This window comes from Podarcis tiliguerta, assembly GCF_965153285.1.
Source record: "Podarcis tiliguerta genome assembly, chromosome: 14".
NCBI classification, from domain to species: Eukaryota; Metazoa; Chordata; class Lepidosauria; order Squamata; family Lacertidae; genus Podarcis; species Podarcis tiliguerta.
Genome location: NC_139547.1, coordinates 45,413,011 through 45,435,834, shown reverse-complemented (window position 1 = coordinate 45,435,834; position 22,824 = coordinate 45,413,011). Strand labels below are relative to the sequence as shown.

The 22,824-nt window shown below is 47.6% G+C and overlaps 1 protein-coding gene across 4 annotated transcripts in view; it reads left to right on the top strand.

The window, feature by feature from the left end:
* The window catches only part of CIITA (class II major histocompatibility complex transactivator), a 1,021,617-nt gene that overhangs the window by 13,851 nt on the left and 984,942 nt on the right, over positions 1-22,824 (top strand). For all 4 annotated transcript variants that reach the window (XR_014504902.1, XR_014504903.1, XM_083413356.1 and 1 more), the window contains exons 2-13: positions 901-1,002; positions 3,488-3,598; positions 4,841-4,900; positions 5,382-5,438; positions 6,100-6,141; positions 7,545-7,676; positions 10,820-10,957; positions 12,747-12,815; positions 13,448-15,146; positions 15,286-15,459; positions 18,950-19,021; positions 21,858-21,938. Coding sequence is in view for 2 of the 4 variants with exons in the window: in XM_083413356.1 (XP_083269482.1) it covers positions 901-1,002; positions 3,488-3,598; positions 4,841-4,900; positions 5,382-5,438; positions 6,100-6,141; positions 7,545-7,676; positions 10,820-10,957; positions 12,747-12,815; positions 13,448-15,146; positions 15,286-15,459; positions 18,950-19,021; positions 21,858-21,938 (2,737 nt within the window). In the remaining 2 variants the exon portion in view is untranslated. The remainder of the gene's footprint in view (positions 1-900; positions 1,003-3,487; positions 3,599-4,840; positions 4,901-5,381; positions 5,439-6,099; positions 6,142-7,544; positions 7,677-10,819; positions 10,958-12,746; positions 12,816-13,447; positions 15,147-15,285; positions 15,460-18,949; positions 19,022-21,857; positions 21,939-22,824) is intronic.

Here is a 22,824-nt window from a genome sequence, read left to right as displayed (position 1 = left end):
GCAGTGGTCAGCGTGCTGAAAAGCTGCAGGTTCAAATTCCCCCTCAGCCATGAACATCGTTGGCTGACACTGAGCCCAGACACTCTCATTGCCAGATAAACCTACCTCACAGGGTTGCCATGAGGTGAAAGGGGGGCAGGAGAACCATGCAGATTTCTCTCCGGATGAAGGTTATCTATTAAATTATCCATGCCAGTCAGACCAAGTTGCAAGCATTTCACACACACACACACACACACACACACACATACAGTGGTACCTCTGGTTAAGTACTTAATTCATTCCGGAGGTCTGTACTTAACCTGAAACTGTTCTTAACCTGAAGCACCACTTTAGCTAATGGGGCCTCCTGCTGCTACTGCGCCACCGGAGCACGATTTCTGTTCTCATCCTGAAGCAAAGTTCTTAACCCGAGGTATTATTTCTGAGTTAGCGGAGTCTGTAACCTGAAGCGTATGTAACCTGAAGGGTATGTAACCCGAGGTACCACTGTACTGTGTGTGTGTGTGTGTGTATTTCCTGTTTTTGAGCACTGGGGGGGCACTTCCCTTTAAAACACTGAGCACTGAGGCAAATCAGCACCTGCGTTTTAAAAATGCACACAAATTCACACCTTTTTGTACAATTTTGACCCGTGCTAGGAAAAAAAACCCACCCCAGATGTGGGCATTTTTTGAGGCGTGAGAAAAACACGAGCTAAACAGAGCAAGTCCTAACTGGTTTCAGCACTAATATAGAGGAAATGAAACAAGTTTTATTAAGCAAAGGTCAGTGTGTGTGTGTGTGTGTGGATGGGTGCGGGAATTTGGAAGTGTGTGGAGCGGAAGGGGACCTGTGAGCCAGGCAAATGCCAGAATCATACATCTTTCGTTTTACTGATGATGCTGGCGATGCTTTCAGGTGACACCATGGACCCAGGAGTCCTGGCTGGGAAGAGCTACCTGGACCTCCTGTTCAGCGACGTCGACATTCCGGTTCTGTATAAGGAGGTAGTGGAAACAGGTGAGTTCCCCCCCACCCCTGGGCGTCGTGAAGAATAATCCCTTGCTCGTTTTGTTTTCTCATCTGCCTGACGTCCAGTGGCGTAGCGTGGGGGGTGCAGGGGGGGCCGCCCGCACCGGGCGCAACATCTGGGGGGGGGCGCTCGCACTCGCAGCTCTCTGCCCCTACTAAAATCCACGGGTTAGGGGGCGCAAATTACTTGCCTTGCCCCGGGTGCTGACAACCCATGCTACGCCACTGCTGACGTCCCATAATATTTTTTATTGTGTAAGCTGCAAAAGACACATCAAAAGTCAGATAACCAAGGGGACAAGATGAAAGCGCAGAAACAATGGAAGAGGCTTTTCCAGGGCAGTTCTGCCTGTCTGCATCTAGGAAATAAAACCAGGTTGGCTGACTTGGGGTGCATTGCAGCTGCTGCCCGCATAAATACTCATCCTTGCTTTCACAATCCTTCTGCACTGACCAGTCTTCTTCATCCTCTATTTTGGACTGGTCAATGGCTGATGAAGGGTGGCACAGGAAGTACCGTACTTTCCCGTGTATAACACGCCCCTGAGTATAAGACACCCCAACTCAAAATTAAGAAATTGGGGGGAGATTGCCCAGAGTTGTTCAGCTTTTTTGGGGAGGGGAATCTCTCACCCGTCTGGCCAACGCTGACAATAACACATGTCGCAGAGGCCAAAAATCGCCTGTCCGCTCGCCGCCAGCAGCCGCCAATCGCCCGCCCAATTGCCGCAATGACAGCCAATCAACAGCAGCCCTTGCCGCAGCCACCAATCACCAGAACAATAGCTGCTGACAATCTCCTACTCGCAGGAGCAACCAATCACCCATCACCGCTCTGAACTACCCATGTATAAAACGACCCCAATTTTTAAACATTATTTTTGCAGGGAAAAGCCTCGTCTTATACTCGGAAAAGTACGGTACTTTCTGGGAGCAAGAAACCCGAAGCATTCCCTGAGGGCAACCTCTGGCCAAATCAGATATTTTTGAGCTGGTTTTTCCAACTGGCTTCTTAAAGAAAAGAAAAAAGAACAAGCAAACAACAACAAAGACTTTAAAGCGAAATTCCAAAAGTGATGGTAGGAACTGGGTGGAAGAGGGGTGTTGAAGGAAGGTGTATTGAAACCTCTGCCTTGACCAGTTTTCCTAAATGCCCCCCCCCCAAGCAGCAATGGGTCAAGAAAACAGTGGGGGTTAAGCAGGTACTTTGCTTGCAGGGATGGATGAGAAATTCGGTTCAGCTTAAATCGACCCAATTTGCATTTTCCGAGATGTTCTGCAAACTGAAACGCAGCCAGCCTTTGAAACTTTAACTTCTCTGAATTTTGCAATGCAGTTCTCCAGCCAAGAAATATATATTAAAATGCATATACAAGGGTATGATGTGTGCAGCAATACATATACTAATGAATGTATGAATTGAGAGCAGTACATGTGAAAAGGATCTAGGAGTCTTGGTTGACCACAAACTTAACATGAGCCAACAGTGTGAGGCGGCAGCTAAAAAAGCCAATGCAATTCTGGGCTGCATCAATAGGAGTATAGCATCTAGATCAAGGGAAGTAATAGTGCCACTGTATTCTGCTCTGGTCAGACCTCACCTGGAGTACTGTGTCCAGTTCTGGGCACCACAGTTCAAGAAGGACACTGACAAACTGGAACGTGTCCAGAGGAGGGCAACCAAAATGGTCAAAGGCCTGGAAACGATGCCTTATGAGGAACGGCTAAGGGAGCTGGGCATGTTTAGCCTGGAGAAGAGGAGGTTTAGGGGTGATATGATAGCCATGTTCAAATATATAAAAGGATGTCATATGGAGGAGGGAGAAAGGTTGTTTTCTGCTGCTCCAGAGAAGCGGACACGGAGCAATGGATCCAAACTACAAGAAAGAAGATTCCACCTAAACATTAGGAAGAACTTCCTGACAGTAAGAGCTGTTCGACAGTGGAATTTGCTGCCAAGGAGTGTGGTGGAGTCTCCTTCTTTGGAGGTCTTTAAGCAGAGGCTTGACAACCATATGTCAGGAGTGCTCTGATGGTGTTTCCTGCTTGGCAGGGGGTTGGACTCGATGGCCCTTGTGGTCTCTTCCAACTCTATGATTCTATGAATGTTACGTACAGAAATGCATTATATCAGGGGGAATCCTTTGCAGAAATGTGTATATTCAGGGAAATTACATATCAAAGTGTGCCTATTAGGTGAAATTTGCCCCTGCATGAAGACAGCCCACCTGTCAATTGTGTGATGTTCTAGAGTGGCATCCGTGATTGGCAGGTGAGTTGCCCCACCCACCTTTCCACAGGGTGTTGCCAGATAAAGATCTGGTCCTGGGAGCCAGAAAAGTTTCTGATTTCTGTGGGTTTTGCAGGTATTTAAGGTGTTTCTGCGGTTGATGCTTTGTGTAGTAAGATAAAAGTTGCATAGATGTTTTTGTGCACTATTAATGTCTCTTTCATTTTATTTTTTTAACTCTAGAACCTGACGATCAGGAAAACAACCCTGATGTCTTTTACACAGTGGAAAGTAATGAGAGTGGAGAACAAGTCTGCCTGTGTGCAGACACTGGAGAGGCCTATGATAAAATAGGTAGGAAGCTGGAATGTCGAGGTTGGAGAGGAGCTGGGTGAGGCCCGGCTTGTTTCTTTGTTTGTTAGATATTATTAAATTTGTATACCGCCCTATACCCCAAAGTCTCAGGGTGGTTCACAACATAAAATCACAATGAATGAATGAATCTTTATTTGCGTCATCCATCGGCCATAGCAATAAAACAACAATACGATATACAAAGAATAAAAATAAAAAGTCAATTATATAAAATACATTTTAGGGTTTTGAATCAATAGTCAAACAGTGGATCTTATTCTGATTGCCCCAGCTAAAATCCTTGCAACCTTTTCTGTCGCCTGCTCATCTTGATCTGCGAAGAGAAAGGACACTGTGGCAGTGACTGGGCGACCCGGAACGGACAATAAAAGAGGGGTGATAACTGTTGGGATACTGCCAGGGAGACAAAGTCCATCTTGACCTCCATGTCGTCTCCGGACGTCCATTGATCTCCCGTAGAGATCAAATCGCTCCGAGCCCCCCAATGCAACCCATGATGATCTGGGACTGTCTCCACCCAGCTCTGGGTGACACCCCATCTGTTAAGTTGTGGGCAAACATATCAGACGACACAGCGATTCTTCAAACAGCTCTTCTTTATTCAGATGCCAGAACAGAACTGAACTGAGGAGCTCAGTCAGCCTGCTTATATAGAGCTCCAGAACAATGTAACTGTTGCCATTTTCTAAAACTATCCAATCACTGAACGTCACTTTCGATCCTTCATTTGCATAACTATCTACAGTATCCTCCTGCTGGCCCAGGGTGAGAACTTCAGTACATAACACCATCCATCCCCTTTTCAGGGCTTCAGCTGAATCTAATGCACAACCTTAGTCGATAAGTTTTGTCCCTTCTTTTTTAAAACAAACACAAAACAAAACCTTACTTGTCTGCATTTGCAAGCCAAGCAGTGTACAGAAGCCTCGGGTGTTGATTGGAGGAGCTGCTCTTATGTCACAGAAGGGTCTCTGGTGCCCTCCAGGTTTTGCTGGACTATAACACCACCCCTGCTCCCAGCACCTCTGACGCTTGGCCATGCTTGCTGAGGCCGATGTCCAGGGATCCTGGGAGCTGTAGTTCAGCAGCACCCAGAGGACCAAAGGTTCCCTACATCTGCAGGGAAGGTTTGAGCTTTTATTTGTAGAAGAATTCACCTGTACAGCTTCTCACTTTGCATTCTTCCCCTCTTTTTTTTTTTTTTTAAAAAAAACAATTTAGCTTCCTTGGCTGAATACGTGCTAAAAGACCAGCAAGAAAAACCTGAGGAAGATCTGTTCGGTAAGATTCTTGTGTGCCCCAGAAAAGCGTTGCATTTGAGAGGCCCTCATGGCCAGTGGCGTAGCGTGGGTTGTTAGCACCCAGGGCAGGCAAGTAATTTGCGGCCCCCCAACGCTGCACTGTCCCTCCCCCAGATAGTCCCTCGCTCTCTCTCCGCACCGCACCGCACGCCTGGCACCCTCCCCTCCACACTGGGCGGCAACCCAGCGGCTCCGATCGGATTCGCACAGCCAGCACTGCAGTGAGAGAGAGTGAGTGAGCCAGGTAGGGGCAGAGAGCTGCGAGTGCGAGCGCACCCCCCCCCCCCGATGTTGCGGCCGGTGCGGCCGGCCCCCCCTGCACCCCCCACGCTACGCCACTGCTCATGGCAGTCTATCTCACAACAGACTTCAGTATGTACAGCCTCTAAAGGTCTTGATGCAGCCTTGTCTAATCACGAATAAACAGCCTGTTCTTCCCTTTCTTATTTCAAACCAAACAGGAAACCTGGTTCTAGATGAGGCAGCGGCTGAAACCCCAGGGGAGGCCAAGAAACGGGGTGAGCAGGAGGTGAATCGGTGGGGTTCTCGCGGCAGCCGAGGGCAGGGCATCTTGCAGTTCCTTGTTTATTTTAGGCTTTTATTTTAGGCATTTATAACCAGCCTTATGCAAATAGCCTCAAGGCAGCTTACAAAAGCAGAAGAGAATGTATGAAAACGCATGAAGGGAACACGTTATAACAGGAGATGATGATGATGATGATGATAATAATAATAGTAATAATAATAGTAATAATAATAGTAATAATAATAATAATAATAATAATAATTTGTACCCCGCCCATCTGGCTGGGTTTCCCCAGCCACTCTGGCCGGCTTCCAACAAAAGACCGAAAATGCACTAAGATGTCACACATTAAAAACTTCCCTGAACCTCACAATGGTTATTTTTAAAGCAGGTGTAAGGAACCTTTGACCTTCAAGCTGTTTGCTTATTTCATAAGTCACTAGGGGAAAGGAAGGGCTCTCAGAATCTGTCCTGGCATCAATCCCCACCCAATAGGAATGTAATTTAAAAGCACACAGAAATCTGCAAATATCAGGGAATCTCCCAGCTGTGTGGCTACTTCTATCCCTGCCGTTCTGGCAGAGAGGAGTCACACCTGCTGAAGTAATTGTTCAAGGCACTGGGCCTTCATCTTCCTTTCTTTCCACCCCCAGGCAGCTGCTCTGATGCTCCAGAGCCCAAACGCAGGAAACTAGGTGAGTTGCATCAATAGCTGGGCACCGCAGTGAGGTAGATGCGCCTAGCCAGGGCAGTGTAAAACAGCTTGCTTCTCCATTGGATGTTTACAATGGAACTTGACTCTCCAAATCTACGTCCTCTCTGCAAAGAAACACACACACAATATTCTTATCTCGTTTTCCTGTCGCAATTATACTTGCAAATGGCAGGTGACTAAGTAGTGGGATAGGAGAGCTGAAAACAATGCCAATATTGGTAAAGGGAAAAGGGAAAGGACCCCTGGACGGTTAAGTCCAGTCAAAGGCGGCTATGGGGTGGCGGCGCTCATCTTGCCTTCAGGCTGAGGGAGCCGGCGTTTGTCCACAGACAGCTTTCTGGGTCATGTGGCCAGCAGGACTAAAATGCTTCTGGAGCAATGGAACACCAGAGTGCATGGAAATGCCGTTTACCTTCCTGCCAAAGTGGCACCTATTTGTCTACTTGCACTGGTGTGCTTTTGAACGGCTAGGTTGGCAGGAGCTGGGACAGAGCTCACTCCGTCACGGGGATTCGACCTGCTGACCTTCTGATCAGCAAGCCCAAGAGGCTCAGTGGTTTAGACCACAGCGCCACCTGCGTCCCTTTAATGCCCATATATTTCACATCTGACCACCAATGCGCTCCTTTGGTTTCAGAAAGTACATGGGGAATTGAGTCTGAAAAGCCTGGGACACGTTTTCACAGCCCTCCAGCCGCTGTGGTGGCACATTTACCAGAAGTCATATATTGAACGTTAACTCTGGAAGTGTGTACTCGATTCTGATCAAACTGAGCCTCCTGATGCATATTGCGCTCATGTGCACGATGGTGCATGAGCATGCATAAGTGGCAGGGGGGGAGGGAGATGCCTGTATTGTCGTAAATTGTCTATGATACATTTTTATGATACAGCAGTATACAGTGGTGCCTCGCAAGACGAAAAGAATCCGTTCCGTGAGTCTCTTCGTCTAGTGGTTTTTTCGTCTTGCGAAGCAACCCTATTAGCGGTTTAGCGGATTAGCGCTATTAGCAGTTTAGCAGCTATTAGCGGCTATTAAAGGCTTAAGGGATTAGCGGATTAGCTGCTAAAAGGCTATTAGCAGCTTAGTGCCTTAGAAAAAGGGGGTAGGGAGCGGGGAAAAAACCCCAGGAATCGCAAGACATTTTCATCTTGCGAAGCAAGCCCATAGCAAATTCGTCCTGCGAAGCACCTCCAAAACGGAAAACCCTTTCGTCTAGCGGGTTTTCCGTCTTGCGAGGCATTCGTCTTGCGGGGCACCACTGTATAAACATTTTTTTAAATAAATAACTAAGCCAGTCCTGAGCCTGATAGTAGCCTGGAGATGAAGTAGCACCAAAACTGCCTCCCTGTGACATCGCTCTCCTTTTCCTCCTCGCTCAGGGCATCCACCGGCTCTCTGCGTCGTCAGCGGCAATTGCATCACCATCCCGCCGAGCTGCTCCCCGGCCGACACCCTCTCGTCACCCGACTTCCACATGCAGTTTTCGGTGACGACCATCAGCCCTGCCTTCGGTATGAGAAGCGATACTTGTGGATTTGCGTTCTTCACCCTTTGGGATTATCAGTACAGTGGTACCTCGGGTTAAGAACTTAATTCATTCTGATCTGGCAGTGTGGCGGCAGTGGAAGGCCCCATTAGCTAAAGTGGTGCTTCAGGTTAAGAACAGTTTCAGATTAAGAACAGACCTCTGGAACGAATTAAGTTCTTAACCCGAGGTACCACTGTACAGTCATACCTTGGCTTGAAGTAGCTTCGGGATGAGTATTTTTGGGTTGCGCTCCGCGGCAACCTGGAAGTAACGGAGCGCGTTACTTCCAGGTTTTGCCGCTCACGCATGCGCAGACGGTCAAAATGACGTCACTCGCATGCGCAGAAGCAGCGAATCGCAGCACTTGCAGACGCGGGTTGCTCTCACTATAGGATGCAAACGGGTCTCTGGAACGGATCCCATTCGCATCCAGGGGTACCATTGTATGAGAGGAGCAGGCCTCATACAGACATCATGTCTCATCGCAAGCAGAAAGAAAAGGTACAATAGTACCAGAGACAGAAGTCACACAGACTGGCTTCCTTTCTCACGGAACAGAAAATAAACAAGAATCAGATGATCCTTGCAATGGGAGGAGTTAAATGCTAACACTCCTCGCTTGCTCCTCTAGAAAAGCAGAACCTCAGATCACCCTGGGACCTCCAAGTAAGGTATCTCAGGGCACCAAGGATGGTTAGAAGTGTTTTGTCTTCAGTCTGGTGGACTTCTACTTTTCACCTAGCTGCTGGGTCCGAAATCTGCTATCCACAAACAATATCCGGCAATAAAGCAGCCTGTTAACGCGATAACAAAAACGACTCAAGAAAACAAACAAAGCAATGGGCAGCATCAGAGAAGCAGGAATTGAAATCCTGCTGAAACTAGGTGGGGCTGGATGTTATCATTCAGCTTGGGGTTGGTGCCAAGAGTTAGATTCAGAGGCTTGTAAAAGTGTAGGTTGGTGGTATTTAACACCAGTCAGATTAAATCAGATGAACAAGGAATATTCAGTGTTATGTTGGAGGGGATGCCAGGAAACGGGGAATTATGTTCACATGTGGTGGGGGTGTAAATTTTGTTTGTTTGTTTGTTTGTTTGTTTGTTTGGCAAAGGGTGTTTAAGGAGATAACAGAAATCACTGGGTTAAAGCTGACCAAAAGTCCAGAGGTAGCATTGTTATCAATTTACGATGGGGTGGAAGGTTCGCAGGCTATGAAGGCCTTGCTCACACATTTATTGACAGCTGCACAAATTATTATAAGCTAGGAAGCGGAAGGGGCAAGCAGAATATAAAATGGAAGAACGGTATAAAGAGGTGTGGGGTATAGCTATTAATGATAAATTAACATGTGCCATTAAGGTAAGACGGAGAATATGTAGGAGGAATGATTTTATGGAGGGGTCGAAACCATCGCAAGAGGTGTTGAAATTTCTGGAGATTGGATAGTTACAATGGAACGGTCTCTGTGGCACAGTACACATTTTTATTCTTATTTATTTATGATTATTACTTTGTCAAAATAAAATAAAATAAAATTGTAGGTTGGAAGGGACCCTGAGGGTCATGTGGTCCAACCCTCCTGCCCACAACAGTCACTCAGTGGCCTCGAACCACCAACCTGCTGCTTAAAGAGCCGGTGTGGTGTAGTGGTTAAGAGTGGTGGACTTGTAATCTGGTGAACCGAGTTCGCTTCCCCGCTCCTCCACATGCAGCTGCTGGGTGACCTTCGGCCAGTCACACTTCTCTGAAGTCTCTCAGCCCCACTCACCTCACAGAGTGTTTGTTGTGGGGGAGGAAGGGAAAAGGAGAATGTTAGCCGCTTTGAGACTCCTGAAGGGGAGTGATAAAGTGGGATATCAGATCCAAACAGCTCCTCCTCAACAGCCAGACGCCCTCACCTGTTGCACCACCTGAGGCAGTGAAAGCACGCACATATACAGTCTGCATTTCCAAGCAACCTGCAATTTAGGTTCTGCCATTTGCTCCAATTCAGTGCCACTCTGCCAACTTTCAGCTCTATGTACTTTCAGAGTAGCCACCCTGAAGGCCAAGGGGGTAAGCGAGTGAGTGGGAAGGCTCAGGGGCCTCATGGGCACCTGAGGGAGACTTCAGGGGCACCACTGCACTCACAGGCACCCCACTGGCACCCTCCACTTTCCACACTGCAATGCCAACCCACTGTAAGGTGGGCTTCATTCAGAACCCCGTGTTGCGGCTGAGGAGCTGGACTGCATCTTGTTTTAAGGCCTCCTTGCCGAATGCACAATAAAAGGGAGATTACATCATGGTTCCCAGCTGGCAGTCTCAGCTACTCCAGTGTAGCAGCTCTCATCCTGCTGTTCTGGGCAGCTCCCCACCACACAGATGTCACATAGAGGAGGGAGAAAGGTTGTTTTCTGCTGCTCCAGAGAAGCGGACACGGAGCAATGGATCCAAACTACAAGAAAGAAGATTCCACCTAAACATTAGGAAGAACTTCCTGACAGTAAGAGCTGTTCGACAGTGGAATTTGCTGCCAAGGAGTGTGGTGGAGTCTCCTTCTTTGGAGGTCTTTAAGCAGAGGCTTGACAACCAGATGTCAGGAGTGCTCTGATGGTGTTTCCTGCTTGGCAGGGGGTTGGACTCGATGACCCTTGTGGTCTCTTCCAACTCTATGATTCTATGATTCTATGAGAGGGTCAATGATCCTTGCAAGGCATGCCCTGTGTTAACAAAGTCACTTAAACAACGCAGGTGGAGTCCAGAGGGAAAGGAAATCCTGAAAGCACTTGGTTAAAGAAATGGGGCAAATCAGTGAATAATTTGAGTGGAAATAAACAGAGCGGCGTCCTTGTCTTCCTTCCTTCCTTCCTTCCTTCCGGCCTTGTAAATGGCAGGAAGACAAGCAATCAAACATACATACAGGGAGTGTGCGTGTAGAAACTCCCTCAGAACTACACTGCAAATCAGAGCACACGAAGATCCTGCCAGCCTGCCTGGTTGCTAGTTGACTTTCACTCTAATGGAATTAACCCTTGAGTTACAAACAGAATGAGCCGTGCTGTTGCAGTTGTAGCAACAGGGACAATGGGTTGCTTCTTGCTGAGCCGATGTTGATGATCAAACCCCTCTCTCCCCATTTGCAGAGCCTCTTGCAAGCCCCAACCTGTACTACTGCCCACTCGGCGTGGAAGATATTCAGGTAGTCTTTGCCTTCGAGCCTCTCAATCAGTGCGTGAATATTCTTGCTGAGCCAGAAGGTGCCATCATTAATGCCTGTCCTGGTAAGCGTCATGATTTTTGCTGCAATTGTCCTCTCTGCCCTTGTTATTTCTCCCCAGGATGAGAACTGCTCTTGTTTGCAATATCAGCTTCTGGACTTGGGGGGGGGGGGGGCGACTCTTGTTGGGAGAACTGCATGAAAGGACAGGGTTATATGCCCTTCCATTGGGGCTGCAGCCCTAATCTCAAAAATAAAATTTAAAGTCCTCCCCGCTTGCAAATGCAAAGGCATGATTAAGGTAAAGTTCCCTTTGGCTCTTGGAAGAAGACATTCATCGGGCGCAGAGATCTTAGAATATCTTTGCAATCCTGCTGGGAGAATCAGCTCCGCTTTCCTCACTCTCTGCTGCCCCCCGGAGGTTTAGTGCTGTGGTAACATAGAAGGCAAGGGACACGGGTGGTGCTGTGGGTTAAACCACAGAGCCTAGGACTTGCTGATCAGAAGGTCGGCGGTTCGAATCCCCGCAACAGGGTGAGCTCCCGTTGCTCGATCCCTGCTCCTGCCCACCTAGCAGTTCGAAAGCACGTCAAAGTGCAAGTAGATAAATAGGTACCGCTCTGGCAGGAAGGTAAACTGCGTTTCCGTGTGCTGCTCTGGTTCACCAGAAGCGGCTTAGTCATGCTGGCCACATGACCCGGAAGCTGTACGCCGGCTCCCTCAGCCAATAAAGCGAGATGAGCCCTGCAACCCCAGAGTCGGCCACGACTGGACCTAACGGTCAGGGGTCCCTTTACCTTTACCTTTTAATGTAGAAGGCAAAGCTTGAAGGTAAGATTACGATGCAAGCCAGGAATGAGCTTAAGGTCAAGCCTGGACCGCTGGCCAGCTTTGGGCAGCCTGCCCTAGTGCCTCCTGGTTACTGGGATGTTTGCAAAGCACCCTGGGCTAGTTGGACCCTCATCTCTTCCAGCAAGGTGCTCCTTCAGTTTGATAACAAGTGCGAACCCACAGGCTAGCTGTTCTCTTTCCCTGCTGACAGCCCCCATGCGCTACTGGTTTATCAGTCAAAAACGCCTCCAGTTGACTATGGGATTCCAGTAAAAAGAATCAGTGGTTCATATCAGACTTTTGCTTGTGCGTTTAAAATCCTTTGCTATTGCAATGTGAACACAGGTGCAAGGTGCATTCATAGAATCATAGAATCGTCGAGCTGGAAGGGATCGCAAGGGTCAAGCAGCTCAGACCTCTTTACACACTGAGCTTCTCAAGTAGATGGAGATACAGCAAGGTAAACAGGTAAAAGACCCCTGGACAGTTAAGTCCAGTCAAAGGCGACTATGGGGTTGCTGTGCTCATCTTGCTTTTAGGCCAAGGGAGCTGGCGTTTGTCCACAGACAGCTTTCTGAGTCATGTGGCCAGCAGGACTTAACCACTACTGGTGCACCGTGACGGAAACCAGAGCGCACGGAAACGCTGTTTACCTTCCCGCTGCAGTGGTACCTATTTATCTACTTGCACTGGTGTGCTTTCGAACTGCTACATTGGCAGGAGCTGGGGCAGAGCAACGGGAGCTCACCCCGTGGTGGGGATTCGAACCACCGACCTTCCGATCGGCAAACCCAAGAGGCTCTGTGGTTTAGACCACAGCGCCAACCCGCGTCCTGTCCCCAAGGTGAGGGGGAATGACCTAGCTAAGCCTGGCAGGACACTTTACTCTATGACATTAACCCCTTCACGCATTAATTAGGCTTAAGCAACTTAGACTTAAGGCTGGTTATACCACAGTTGGAGGACGTTACAGGGGGTTTACAGGCCTGCTGTATTTCAATATGCTCCCCTTTGTCTCATAGATGTGGTTGTGGCTGACAAAGGACCTGAAGCCCCACCTGTTCATTCAGAGCGAACTCACAAACGACTAGGTGAGTGTTGCTGCTTTTCAACCTGTTTCAATGCAAGCCAGGTAATTTGAGAGCAGGAGTGGCTCACCTGTGGCTACAGATCCCTCATCCCTGTTTTGGAGGAGTGTCTCCAGAAGTTCCATTATTCACATCAAAACCACGCACCCAAAAGATGGGCAGAAAAAGCACCCACACTGAGGGGTTTTTCCTGCTGCTGGTCTGGTTCATTCAGAATTTCAGAAAGCCAGATTTCCCACCTTAAGAATGACAAAGAATGAATGAAATGAAGATAAAAGAGGAGTGCTTGCAAAACGATGGTGGACGCCCTGTTGAAAAACTGTGCACGTAAGGTCCATCTGGAAAGATTTTGTGCCTCTTGGGATGTTTTTTATGCAGCTGTTGAAATACTTGGCAAGTTCATTTAAAAAATAATAATGAATTGAAGTTTTGGTTCACCCCTTCCAAAAAGGAATTACCATATTTTTCCGTGTATAACACGCCTCCTTGTATAAGATGCCCCCTGGTTTTTTTTTACAAAGGTTATCTTAAACATCTTTTTCATTTCATTGTATATCATTTCCCAGTGAGCTTTAACCTTACTACAAAACCACCACATATGATAAAAAATAACCTTCTTTTCTTTTTAATCCTAGGCCCTGTGGATGCGTTTCGCAGGAGGCTAAAAGACCACTTCCGGGAGACGTGCCAATTTGTGCCCATGGAGCGAGAGTTCGCCCTGGACCGCCTTTACATTGAACGCGACATGGCGCTGTGCCTCGTGGAAAGCAAGAACGCCGGGAAAAATGCCGACCTGAGGCCCTGCGACCTCAGAGAGAAAGGGAAGGTTGTGGTGGGGAGCAGCCAGCTCTTTCAGCTGCCGTGGAAGAACAACCTGGGAACCAAAGTCGTCGTTGTCTTGGGGAAAGCCGGAATGGGGAAAAGCCTGCTGGTCCAAAAGATCTGCCTGGACTGGTCCAGAGGCCATTTGCCCAATTACGGCTTCCTTTTCCGATTCGATTGCCGGATGCTTGGCCTCCTCCCCGAAAACCGCTACAGCCTCAAGCAGCTGCTGTTTGAGCTCTCCGCTGGGCCTCAAGATGGCGGTGACGACATCTACAGGCACGTCCTGCGGTACCCGGAAAAGGTCCTCCTCATTTTTGATGGTTTTGAAGAGCTGAAGGACCGGGATGGCTTAACATCTGGTGTAGACAGCCTGCCCCACAAGGAGCCCTTGGGCGTTGGAGGCATCCTGGCTGGAATCTTCCAGAAGAAGGTTCTCAGCGGCTGCACGGTGCTTCTAACCTCCCGCCCCAAGGACAAGTTGCAGCAGCATTTATCGAAGATGGATGCGATGCTCGAACTGGCAGGGTTCTCCACGCAGCAAGCCGAGTCATACATTGCTCAGTACTTCGAAGGATCGCCCTGCAGTGGCGAGGCGATGGCTTTGATCAGAAAATGCCCTTACCTCTTCAGCCATTGCTACACTCCTGACCTGTGTCGGTTCGTTTGCGAGGCTGTGTCTGAAGCGGGGTGCGAGGAACTGCCTTCCACGCTTACCGGCCTGTTGGCCAAGTTCCTCCTCCAAAAACTGATGCGTTCGTCAACGCAGAGATCTTCCCCTAAGCACCAGAATATCGCCGCTTTAGCTCAGGTGGCCTGGTCTTCCGGACAGGACCACCGGAACACACTCATGAGCTACAACTTTCCATCCACGGAAGTGAAGGAGTTTGCTCTCAGCTGCGGACTGGTGGTCCCCCTCGCATTCCCAAAAGACTCGAGCAGCGGGAAAGAGGAATGTGGCTACGTGTTCCCGAGCTTCGTGGTCCAAAATTTCCTGGTTGCCCTACATTTGGTGCTGGCTAAAGAGATCAAGGACAAAACGCTCACAAAATACCTTCGGCTACTCACCAAGTCCAAGAAGTTTCTCTTCTCCTGGAGCTTGGTACCTTGTTTTTTGTCCGGCTTGCTATTTTTAGGGGGCAAACTGAGATCCTCTGTCCTTTTCAGAGAGGAGGGGGAGATGGACACCAAGAGAATGGTTGGCAAGAAGCAGAGAAGCTTCTCAAACTACGTCCGGAAACTCATGGAGCGTGATTTCACTCCAGACAAGCTCCTTGATTTTCTCCACTGTCTCTATGAAACGGGAGATCGTTGCCTTTTGAAGCAAATGGCTTTAGAACTCAAGTGTGACCTCTCTTTCTCGGGGTTTGCTGTTACCCCACCCAATGTCTACATTCTCCACTCTGTCATCAAACAAGCCAAAAGGAAGTTTGCTTTAGATTTGAGAGGGAGCGCCATTGACTCAGAAGGATTCAGACAGCTGGTCACCCTGAAGAACGTTGCATCATTCAGGTATGTTTGGGGTGGGTGTTGCACCTCAGCGACGGCCAAGCTCCAGGTCATGGGGCCCAGGGACCCATTGAAATCTGTGGGGTGGATTGCCGGAGGTTCCCATCTTCCGCAAAGATGCTCTCATGTTGATTCTCTGCAGGGCATCCCTCAGCGATGCCGTCCAGCTCTGGAGGCAGTTGTGGGAAGCTGAGGAAAGAGACCAACTGCAATCCGCCATTGAGAAGTTTATTGTTGTTCCGTTCAAAGCCAAGACGATGAGGGACGTTGATGATCTCTGTGCTCTTGTCGACATGCAGGAGAAAATGACCCAAAGGTAGGAGGGTTTGTTCTTGTTATAGGAATTCTAAGGTCTTATATATATAAATGTTCGTAAATGTACAAGGCAAGCACATACATAAGTATATAAACCACGTATCTGAAATGGTGCAGGAGAATAATCCTGAAGCCATTTTGACTCTCCCAAATTACCCTCATTATATTTCTCTGCAAGGAGGAAGGAAATGGGAAAAGTCTTTGGACTGTAGGGGCTTACACCTCCTATAAATACAACCTGGCAAGCATCTGTTAAGCTGAGCACACTATCAATTTGCCTAAGAGATTCAAGAACAGTGGTACCTCTGGTTGCGAATGGGATCCGTTCCGGAGGCCCGTTCACAACATGAAAAGAGTGCAACCCACAGCGGTGTGTCTGCGCATGTGCAGGTTGCGATTCGCTGCTTCTGCGCATGCGCGCGACTCCATTTAGCGCTTATGCGCATGAGCGAGCGATGAAACCTGGAAGTAACCCTTTCCGGTACTTCCGGGTCGCTGCAGGATGTAACCTGAAAGAACGTAACATGAAGCAAACGTAACATGAGGTATGACTGTACCCGTATTTAGCATCTCAAAGGAATGGCCAGGCTACCCAGAAAAGGAAATCAGATAAGGCATTATCAGGTATCCTGGCAGACAGGAGAGAAGCAGCACACTCACATTTCTGCTGGGGACCACCTCTTTCTGTGATGTATGTATGATGTTTTTTGGGGGGGTGATCTTGAGCTACAGGGTGGGCAATTTCAAAAGTCTATATAAGGGCTTGCACACCATTGTTCTGGGTTTTCTCCTCCCTCCTGCATGTGGTGAGCGAGGACCCTGTTGCAACAGTTTAATGAAGATCAGGCTTACTAGCTGCTTTGCTTCTCAATATTCTCTGGTTGGCCTCTGTCATTTACTCCTACCGATACAGAACCTACATAAGGACTCTATACGGGCTCTTGGATACCCCATAAGGGGGAAAGGAGCAGTTTTTTCTTATAACATTCTTTTTTTGTCAGTATCACTGTATCTAAATGTATATTACTGTCATGGACGGGACATCGGAGGAGGAATGGTAGAGACTGCTTCCCCCTTCTCCTGGACCTTTCTGAGAAGAGGAGGACAGTATAGATTTAGAACGGTGGTTTGCAGAAGGTCATGACAGAAGAGGGACATAGCTGGGAGATAATGGAGGAAGGGGAGGGGAAGCAGCAGGGCAGGCTGCTTCCTGGGGGGGGGGGAGACGAGGGAGCTGCGCCGCTTTGCCAGCAGCCTTCCTCCCTTCCCTCTTCCTTTTGACAGCTCGGGGGAGGCTCCACCCCCGGAAGCAGTCCGGGAGCGGGGGGCAACAGCATGCTGCCTGCCCACAACTCCCAAGTCTCCCAAGCTCGGGGTAGGCTTGGGAGTCGCAGGCGGGCGGCACGCCAAATGTCACCCCCCTCGGAGATGACACCCTGGGCAGACCGCCTCCAATACCCCCCTTCCTCCACCCCTTCCCCTAGGACCCGGAGGGCATTGAAAGTAGGGGAACAGATAGCTCAGAGGCAGAAAGCACAGATCAGCCAACATATTGATGACAGAGAGACGGAGGGGGTGGAGCTTTACTTGGAGGAATGCCATTATCCTAGAGACAGCATCCTGCGTCTCTCTCTGTGATTACTGAATAAAACACCTTGGTAAGAGCTTCTTGTTTTTCCGTTACTGGCAGCCTGCCGCGAGGGAGGGGGGTCTCCTTCCCTGAAGCCTGACAATTGCATTCACGGCCTAGGACCCTCGTACCTACCGGACCGCCTCTCCCAGTATGCCCCATGGAGGACCTTAAGGTCCATAAATAGCAACACCCTAGAAGTCCCGGGCCCTAAGGAAGTCATATTAGCCTTAGCCAGAGCCAGGGGCTTCTCAACACTGGCCCCGGCTTGGTGGAACGCTCTGTCTCATCAGACCAGGGCCCTGTGGGATCTGATTTCTTTCCGCAGGGCCTGTAAGACAGAGTTGTTCCGCCTGGCCTTTGGCTTGGAATCAACTTGATCCCCTCCCCCTCTTCTTTTTTTCTTTCTCCTTCTGTGATGGAACTCCTACTTGGGGACTTCCCTGGCTTTTTTCTGGCCCACGTAAGACCAGTCTGGGTAGTTAGCCTTGGTGAAGACTTGACGTTTTCATCCCCAAAAAAGTTTTTGAGTTTCTGCTGAAATGAGGCTGCATTTTAATGTTGTATTTTAATCTTGTTTTTTTAAGTTGTATTTCAATCAATTGTTTTATATCTGGTGTTAGCCGCCCTGAGCCCGGCCTTGGCTGGGGAAGGCAGGGTATAAATAAATTATTATTATTATTATTATTATTATTATTATTATTATTATTATTATTACATGCAGAAGAGGGGCCAAGACAGATAGAGTAAGGGAACTGGAGTCCAGCAACAGCCTTGTTCTACAGTTCAGCCTATAAATTAGTCCCCATAGTGGAGGGATCACCTCGGTCCAGTATATCTGAAGGAGCGTCTCCACCCCCATCGTTCTGCCCGGACACTGAGGTCCAGCTCCGAGGGCCTTCTGGCGGTTCCCTCACTGCGAGAAGCAAAGCTACAGGGAACCAGGCAGAGGGCCTTCTCGGTAGTGGCACCCGCCCTGTGGAACGCCCTCCCATCAGATGTCAAAGCGATAAACAACTACCTGACATTCAGAAGACATCTGAAGGCAGCCCTGTTCAGGGAAGTTTTTAATATGTGACATTTTAGTGTATTTTTCATCTTTGTTGGAAGCCGCCCAGAGTGGCTGGGGAAACCCAGCCAGATGGGTGGGGTACAAATAAATTATTATTATTATTATTATTATTATTATTATTATTATAACATAATGGATGAAAGGTCAGATAAGGATAAGCAGGGTTCGAATCCCCACTCGCCCATGACCTACCTCTCAGGGTTGTTGTGGGGATTAAATGAGGAGCAGAGGAGATTCGTGTATTTGAACTCCTGGAGAAAACAAGCAGGATATAAATGCGATAAATAAATGCAGTCCATAGCAGGGTACAACAAACCTGCAATTTCTCCGGAGACAGCCTGAGACGCATGGCTTACACACTAGAAGAAATACGTTCTGGGGTCGGGGTTGTGTCATCTTCATCTTTTTCGAAAATGTTAAGCCCTGATAATATATCTAAAGTTAAATTGTGTTAGGATAAATTATAGAACAAAAATTGAAGAAGAGGGAAAGGATTTGTTGAACCAGTTAATTTGAAACAGAATACAAAAAAGGGAGGTGCAAGGAAGTCGAGGAAATAAGCTAATGAAAGATATAGATATAAAATTTGGACGTGTGTTTTTGTTTTTTGTTTTTTTATGTTGTATTGTTTTATTGTATTCTTTTTATTGTTGTATTGTATGCTGAATTCATGTATTGTTTTTCTTGACTTTTTTTTCTTTTTATAATTATAAAATATCTAATAAATATATATATATATTTTTAAAAAGATAATATATCTAACCAAATTCTTATTGTTGTTTTGTTCAGCGAGGCAGATTCAGCTGACGTTAGCACCCGCCTCATCCCTGCTGTTGCAGAGCTTAAACAATTAGAATTCACGTAAGTAAGAGAGGGTTTTTAAAATGGATCTTTTGGTGGGTGTAAATATGTACTTTTTTTTTGTGGTGAAGGGTGTTTAAGAAGATAACAGAAATCACTGGGTTAAAGCTGACCCAAAGTCCAGTGGTAGCGCTATTATCAATTTACGATGGGGCAGAAGGTTCGCAGGTTATGAAGGCCTCGCTCACAGATTCATTGACAGCTGCACAAATTATGATAGCTAGGAAATGGAAGGGGGCAAGAAGAATATAAAATGGAAGAATGGTATAAAGAGGTGTGGGATGTAGCTATGTATTTATATAGCTATAAATTAGCATGTGCCATTAAGGTAAGACGGGAAACATGCAGGAGAAATGATTTTGAGTAGATATGGAAGGTGTTTGTAGAATTTGTACCGTTAAAACGGAAAGGGGTCAAACTATGAGTAGGCAAACTAAGGCCCGGGGGCCGAATCCGGCCCAATCGCCTTCTAAATCCGGCCCGTAGATGGTCCGGCAATCAGCGTGTTTTTACATAAGTAGAATGTGTCCTTTTATTTAAAATGCATCTCTGGGTTATTTGTGAGGCATAGGAATTTGTTGGTTTTTTTCTTCAAAATATAGTCCTGCCCCCCCACAAGGTCTGTGGGAAAGTGGACCAGCCCCCTGCCGAAAAAGTTTGCTGACCCCTGGGTCAAACCATTGCAACTGGCGTCGAAATTTTGGGAGGTTGGATACAGTGGTACCTCGCAAGACGAATGCCTCGCAAGACGAAAAACTCGCAAGACGAAAGAGTTTTTCGTTTTCTGAGTTGCTTCGCAAGACGGATTTCCCTATGGGCTTGCTTCACAAGACGAAACGTCTTGCACCTTTTTTTAAAGACCGCCAATGCATTCCTATGGGAAACCGTCAATACACAGTGGTGCTTCGCAAGACGAAAAAATTCACAAGACGAAAAAACTCACAGAACGAATTAATTTTGTCTTGCGAGGCACCACTGTAGGTACAGTGGAATGGTCTGAGTGGTGGGGTCCACATTTTTATTCTCATTTATTTATGATTATTGCTTTGTCAAAATAAATAAATAAATCGGCTCTTTAAAAACTGGTCGAGAAGATGGGTCTCTCAGCAGCTACAGGTGAAAAGTGAAACCTCCATATGCTAAGGCAGTGTTCTGCCTGAGTTCCAGACTAACCCACAGGAGAGGAAAGTTGCCTTCGAGCTCTGCATCTGAGCCTTCATCTAGCTGCGCTACAGATGATGGAGAATGCAAATCATGTTGTAACCTTGGTCTGGCGCAGTTCTTTAAAAGCCCCAGGAATAACTCTTTGTCAGTGTTTTTTGGGACCAATTTATCTGAACTGAGTTCTGTCCCCCCCCCCACACACACACTCATGGAACAAGGGAACAGGATTGTAGATCAATGTTAGAACACCTGCTCTGCATGCAGAAGGGCCCGGGTTTGATCACAGGCATCTCCAGGAAAGGTTATTATTATTAATATTATTAATTAAATTTGTATACCACCCTTCATCCTTAGATCTCAGGCCAGTTCGCAACATAAAGTTGCAATATTAAAAACACCAAATACATAGTGAAAATAAGAACAAGAACAAAACAAAAATCCCCACCTCCCACAACACATTTCAAAGAGCATCAGGTGTCAATAATAATAATAATAATAATAATAATAATAATATTTTATTTATACCCTGCCCTCCCTGGCCAGAGCCAGGCTCAGGGCGGCTAACACCAGTAAAATCAGCCTAAGGCCTGGTTTAAGTACTTAAATTAACACTGAATCCATGGTGGAGGGGCACACTTCACCTTGCATATAACCACATTGAGGGTGGATCTACACACAGGAAAAAACCCACTGCAGAACTCAAATTGTTATAATGGGGGCAGGGGAGAAACCACTATGGAAAATCGCATAGAATTTCCTTTTTGCTCTCCAGCGCCATCTAATGCTGCATGTTTATAACGCATTCAAAACACTGTTTTTGGCTAATGTAGATGAGTCCTGAGACGCTTACTTTAAGAACATAAGAAAGCTAAGTTTATTGCAGGAAAATACCTGCTTTAAAGGGGTGGGGGGTGGGGAATCCTAGTTCTAATCAGCTAAGGTTCTTGCTCTTGCATCTCAGCGGCAGAGACACAAACGATGTCGCTTCTCACAAGGGAGGCCTTGAGAACGAAGGGGAAGTGAGGTCAACGCCCTAAGTGTATCTGTCTAGCAATGAAGGAAATTCAGTAAATCAGCCCAGGGAGACTGGGAGATTCCAATCTCCCCATCCCATGAAGGATGGCTGAAATCTCCAGTGAGCCATTACCAGGCAGTGTAGAAAATGAATGAATTAATTTTATTATTATTACGGTCACAGACCAGTTCCGGCTCACTTACAATATCAGGAAAATCATAAAACACAACAGGAATACATTGAATTGCAATTGGGAAAATACAGTGGTACCTCGGTTTACGAACATAATCCTTTCCGGACGTCCGTTCTTAAACCAAAACCATTCTTAAACCGAGGCATGCTTTCCCTAATGAGGCCTCCCGGTGCCGGTGCCCTTCCACCATTCGGCTTCCATTCGTAGACCGAGGTAAAGTTCTCAAACCGGGACACTACCTCTGGTTTTGCGGAGTTCTTAAACCGAATTGATCATAAACAGGGCTGTTCTTAAACAGAGTACCACTGTACTGAGTTAGAGGAACTGATGGTCCGATGTGGTTGAAAGATACCGTTTCCCCATCTCCCACTCCAAAAGGCAGAAACAAACTTTGTCGGCTGTGCTTTGAGACATCTCGGAGGGGCGGGAGAAGCCAACAAGTTATTTTCTTCTTTGCTGTGTAGATTGGGTCGTGTCTGTGGCTTGACGGGCTTCCGAAAGCTGGTGAGGATCCTGGGCACGTTTCCTGCGCTGCAACATTTAGAGTGAGTGGCAAAGCTGTGGGGAGGGGTGAATGGGAGCCATGCCTCCGGTTGACGCAGATGGAAATCAAGATATACCCAGATATTGAGAAAAGACAAAAAAAGCTGTCGCAACTCCCTCTATTTCACCACAATATTGTTGTAAATTTAGGGTGAAATGAATAAATGCTAGGATTTGGGCTATGGACATAAAATGCAAGCTTGCAAATGAATTTCTGGGCTAGCTGATGCAAAGCAACCTGGCTGAGCTATCAAAAGAATAATTGAGGGACGCTAATTCCATACAAGGGAACTGCTACCCCCTTGCCCCAGGTGTCAGCAGAAACTGGGTATTTGGAAGGTTGCCAGGGTAACTGCTGGGGGGGGCAGCAAGGGTTGCTGGGAGGAAGAAGGAGCGAGAAGGGCATCTTTGGGGGAGGCTGGATGCTGGTGCTGCTGCCTCTGAAACGACCATGCTATAAGATCTTGACTCCCTCCATACAGATGGAAGGTGTAAATAGGTGAAGGAACCCTATTTCTTAAAGCCACAACAGTCTCCGATGTGTCTTCTAATCTCCAAAAGGACACAGACCCCCATGTAGGTGCCTGGGACGCAGGTGGCGCTGTGGTCTAAACCACTGAGCCTCTTGGGCTTGCTGATCGGAAGTTCGGCGGTTCAAATCCCCGCGATGGGATGAGCTCCCATTGCTCTGTCTCAGCTCCTGCCAACCTAGCAGTTTGAAAGCACACCAGTGCAAGTAGATAAATAGGTACCGCTGCGGTGGGAAGGTAAACGGCGTTTCCGTGCACTCTGGTTTCCGTCACGGTGTCCCATTGCGCCAGATGCGGTTTAGTCCTCATGGCCACATGACTCGGAAAGCTGTCTGCGGACAAACGCCGGCTCCCTTGG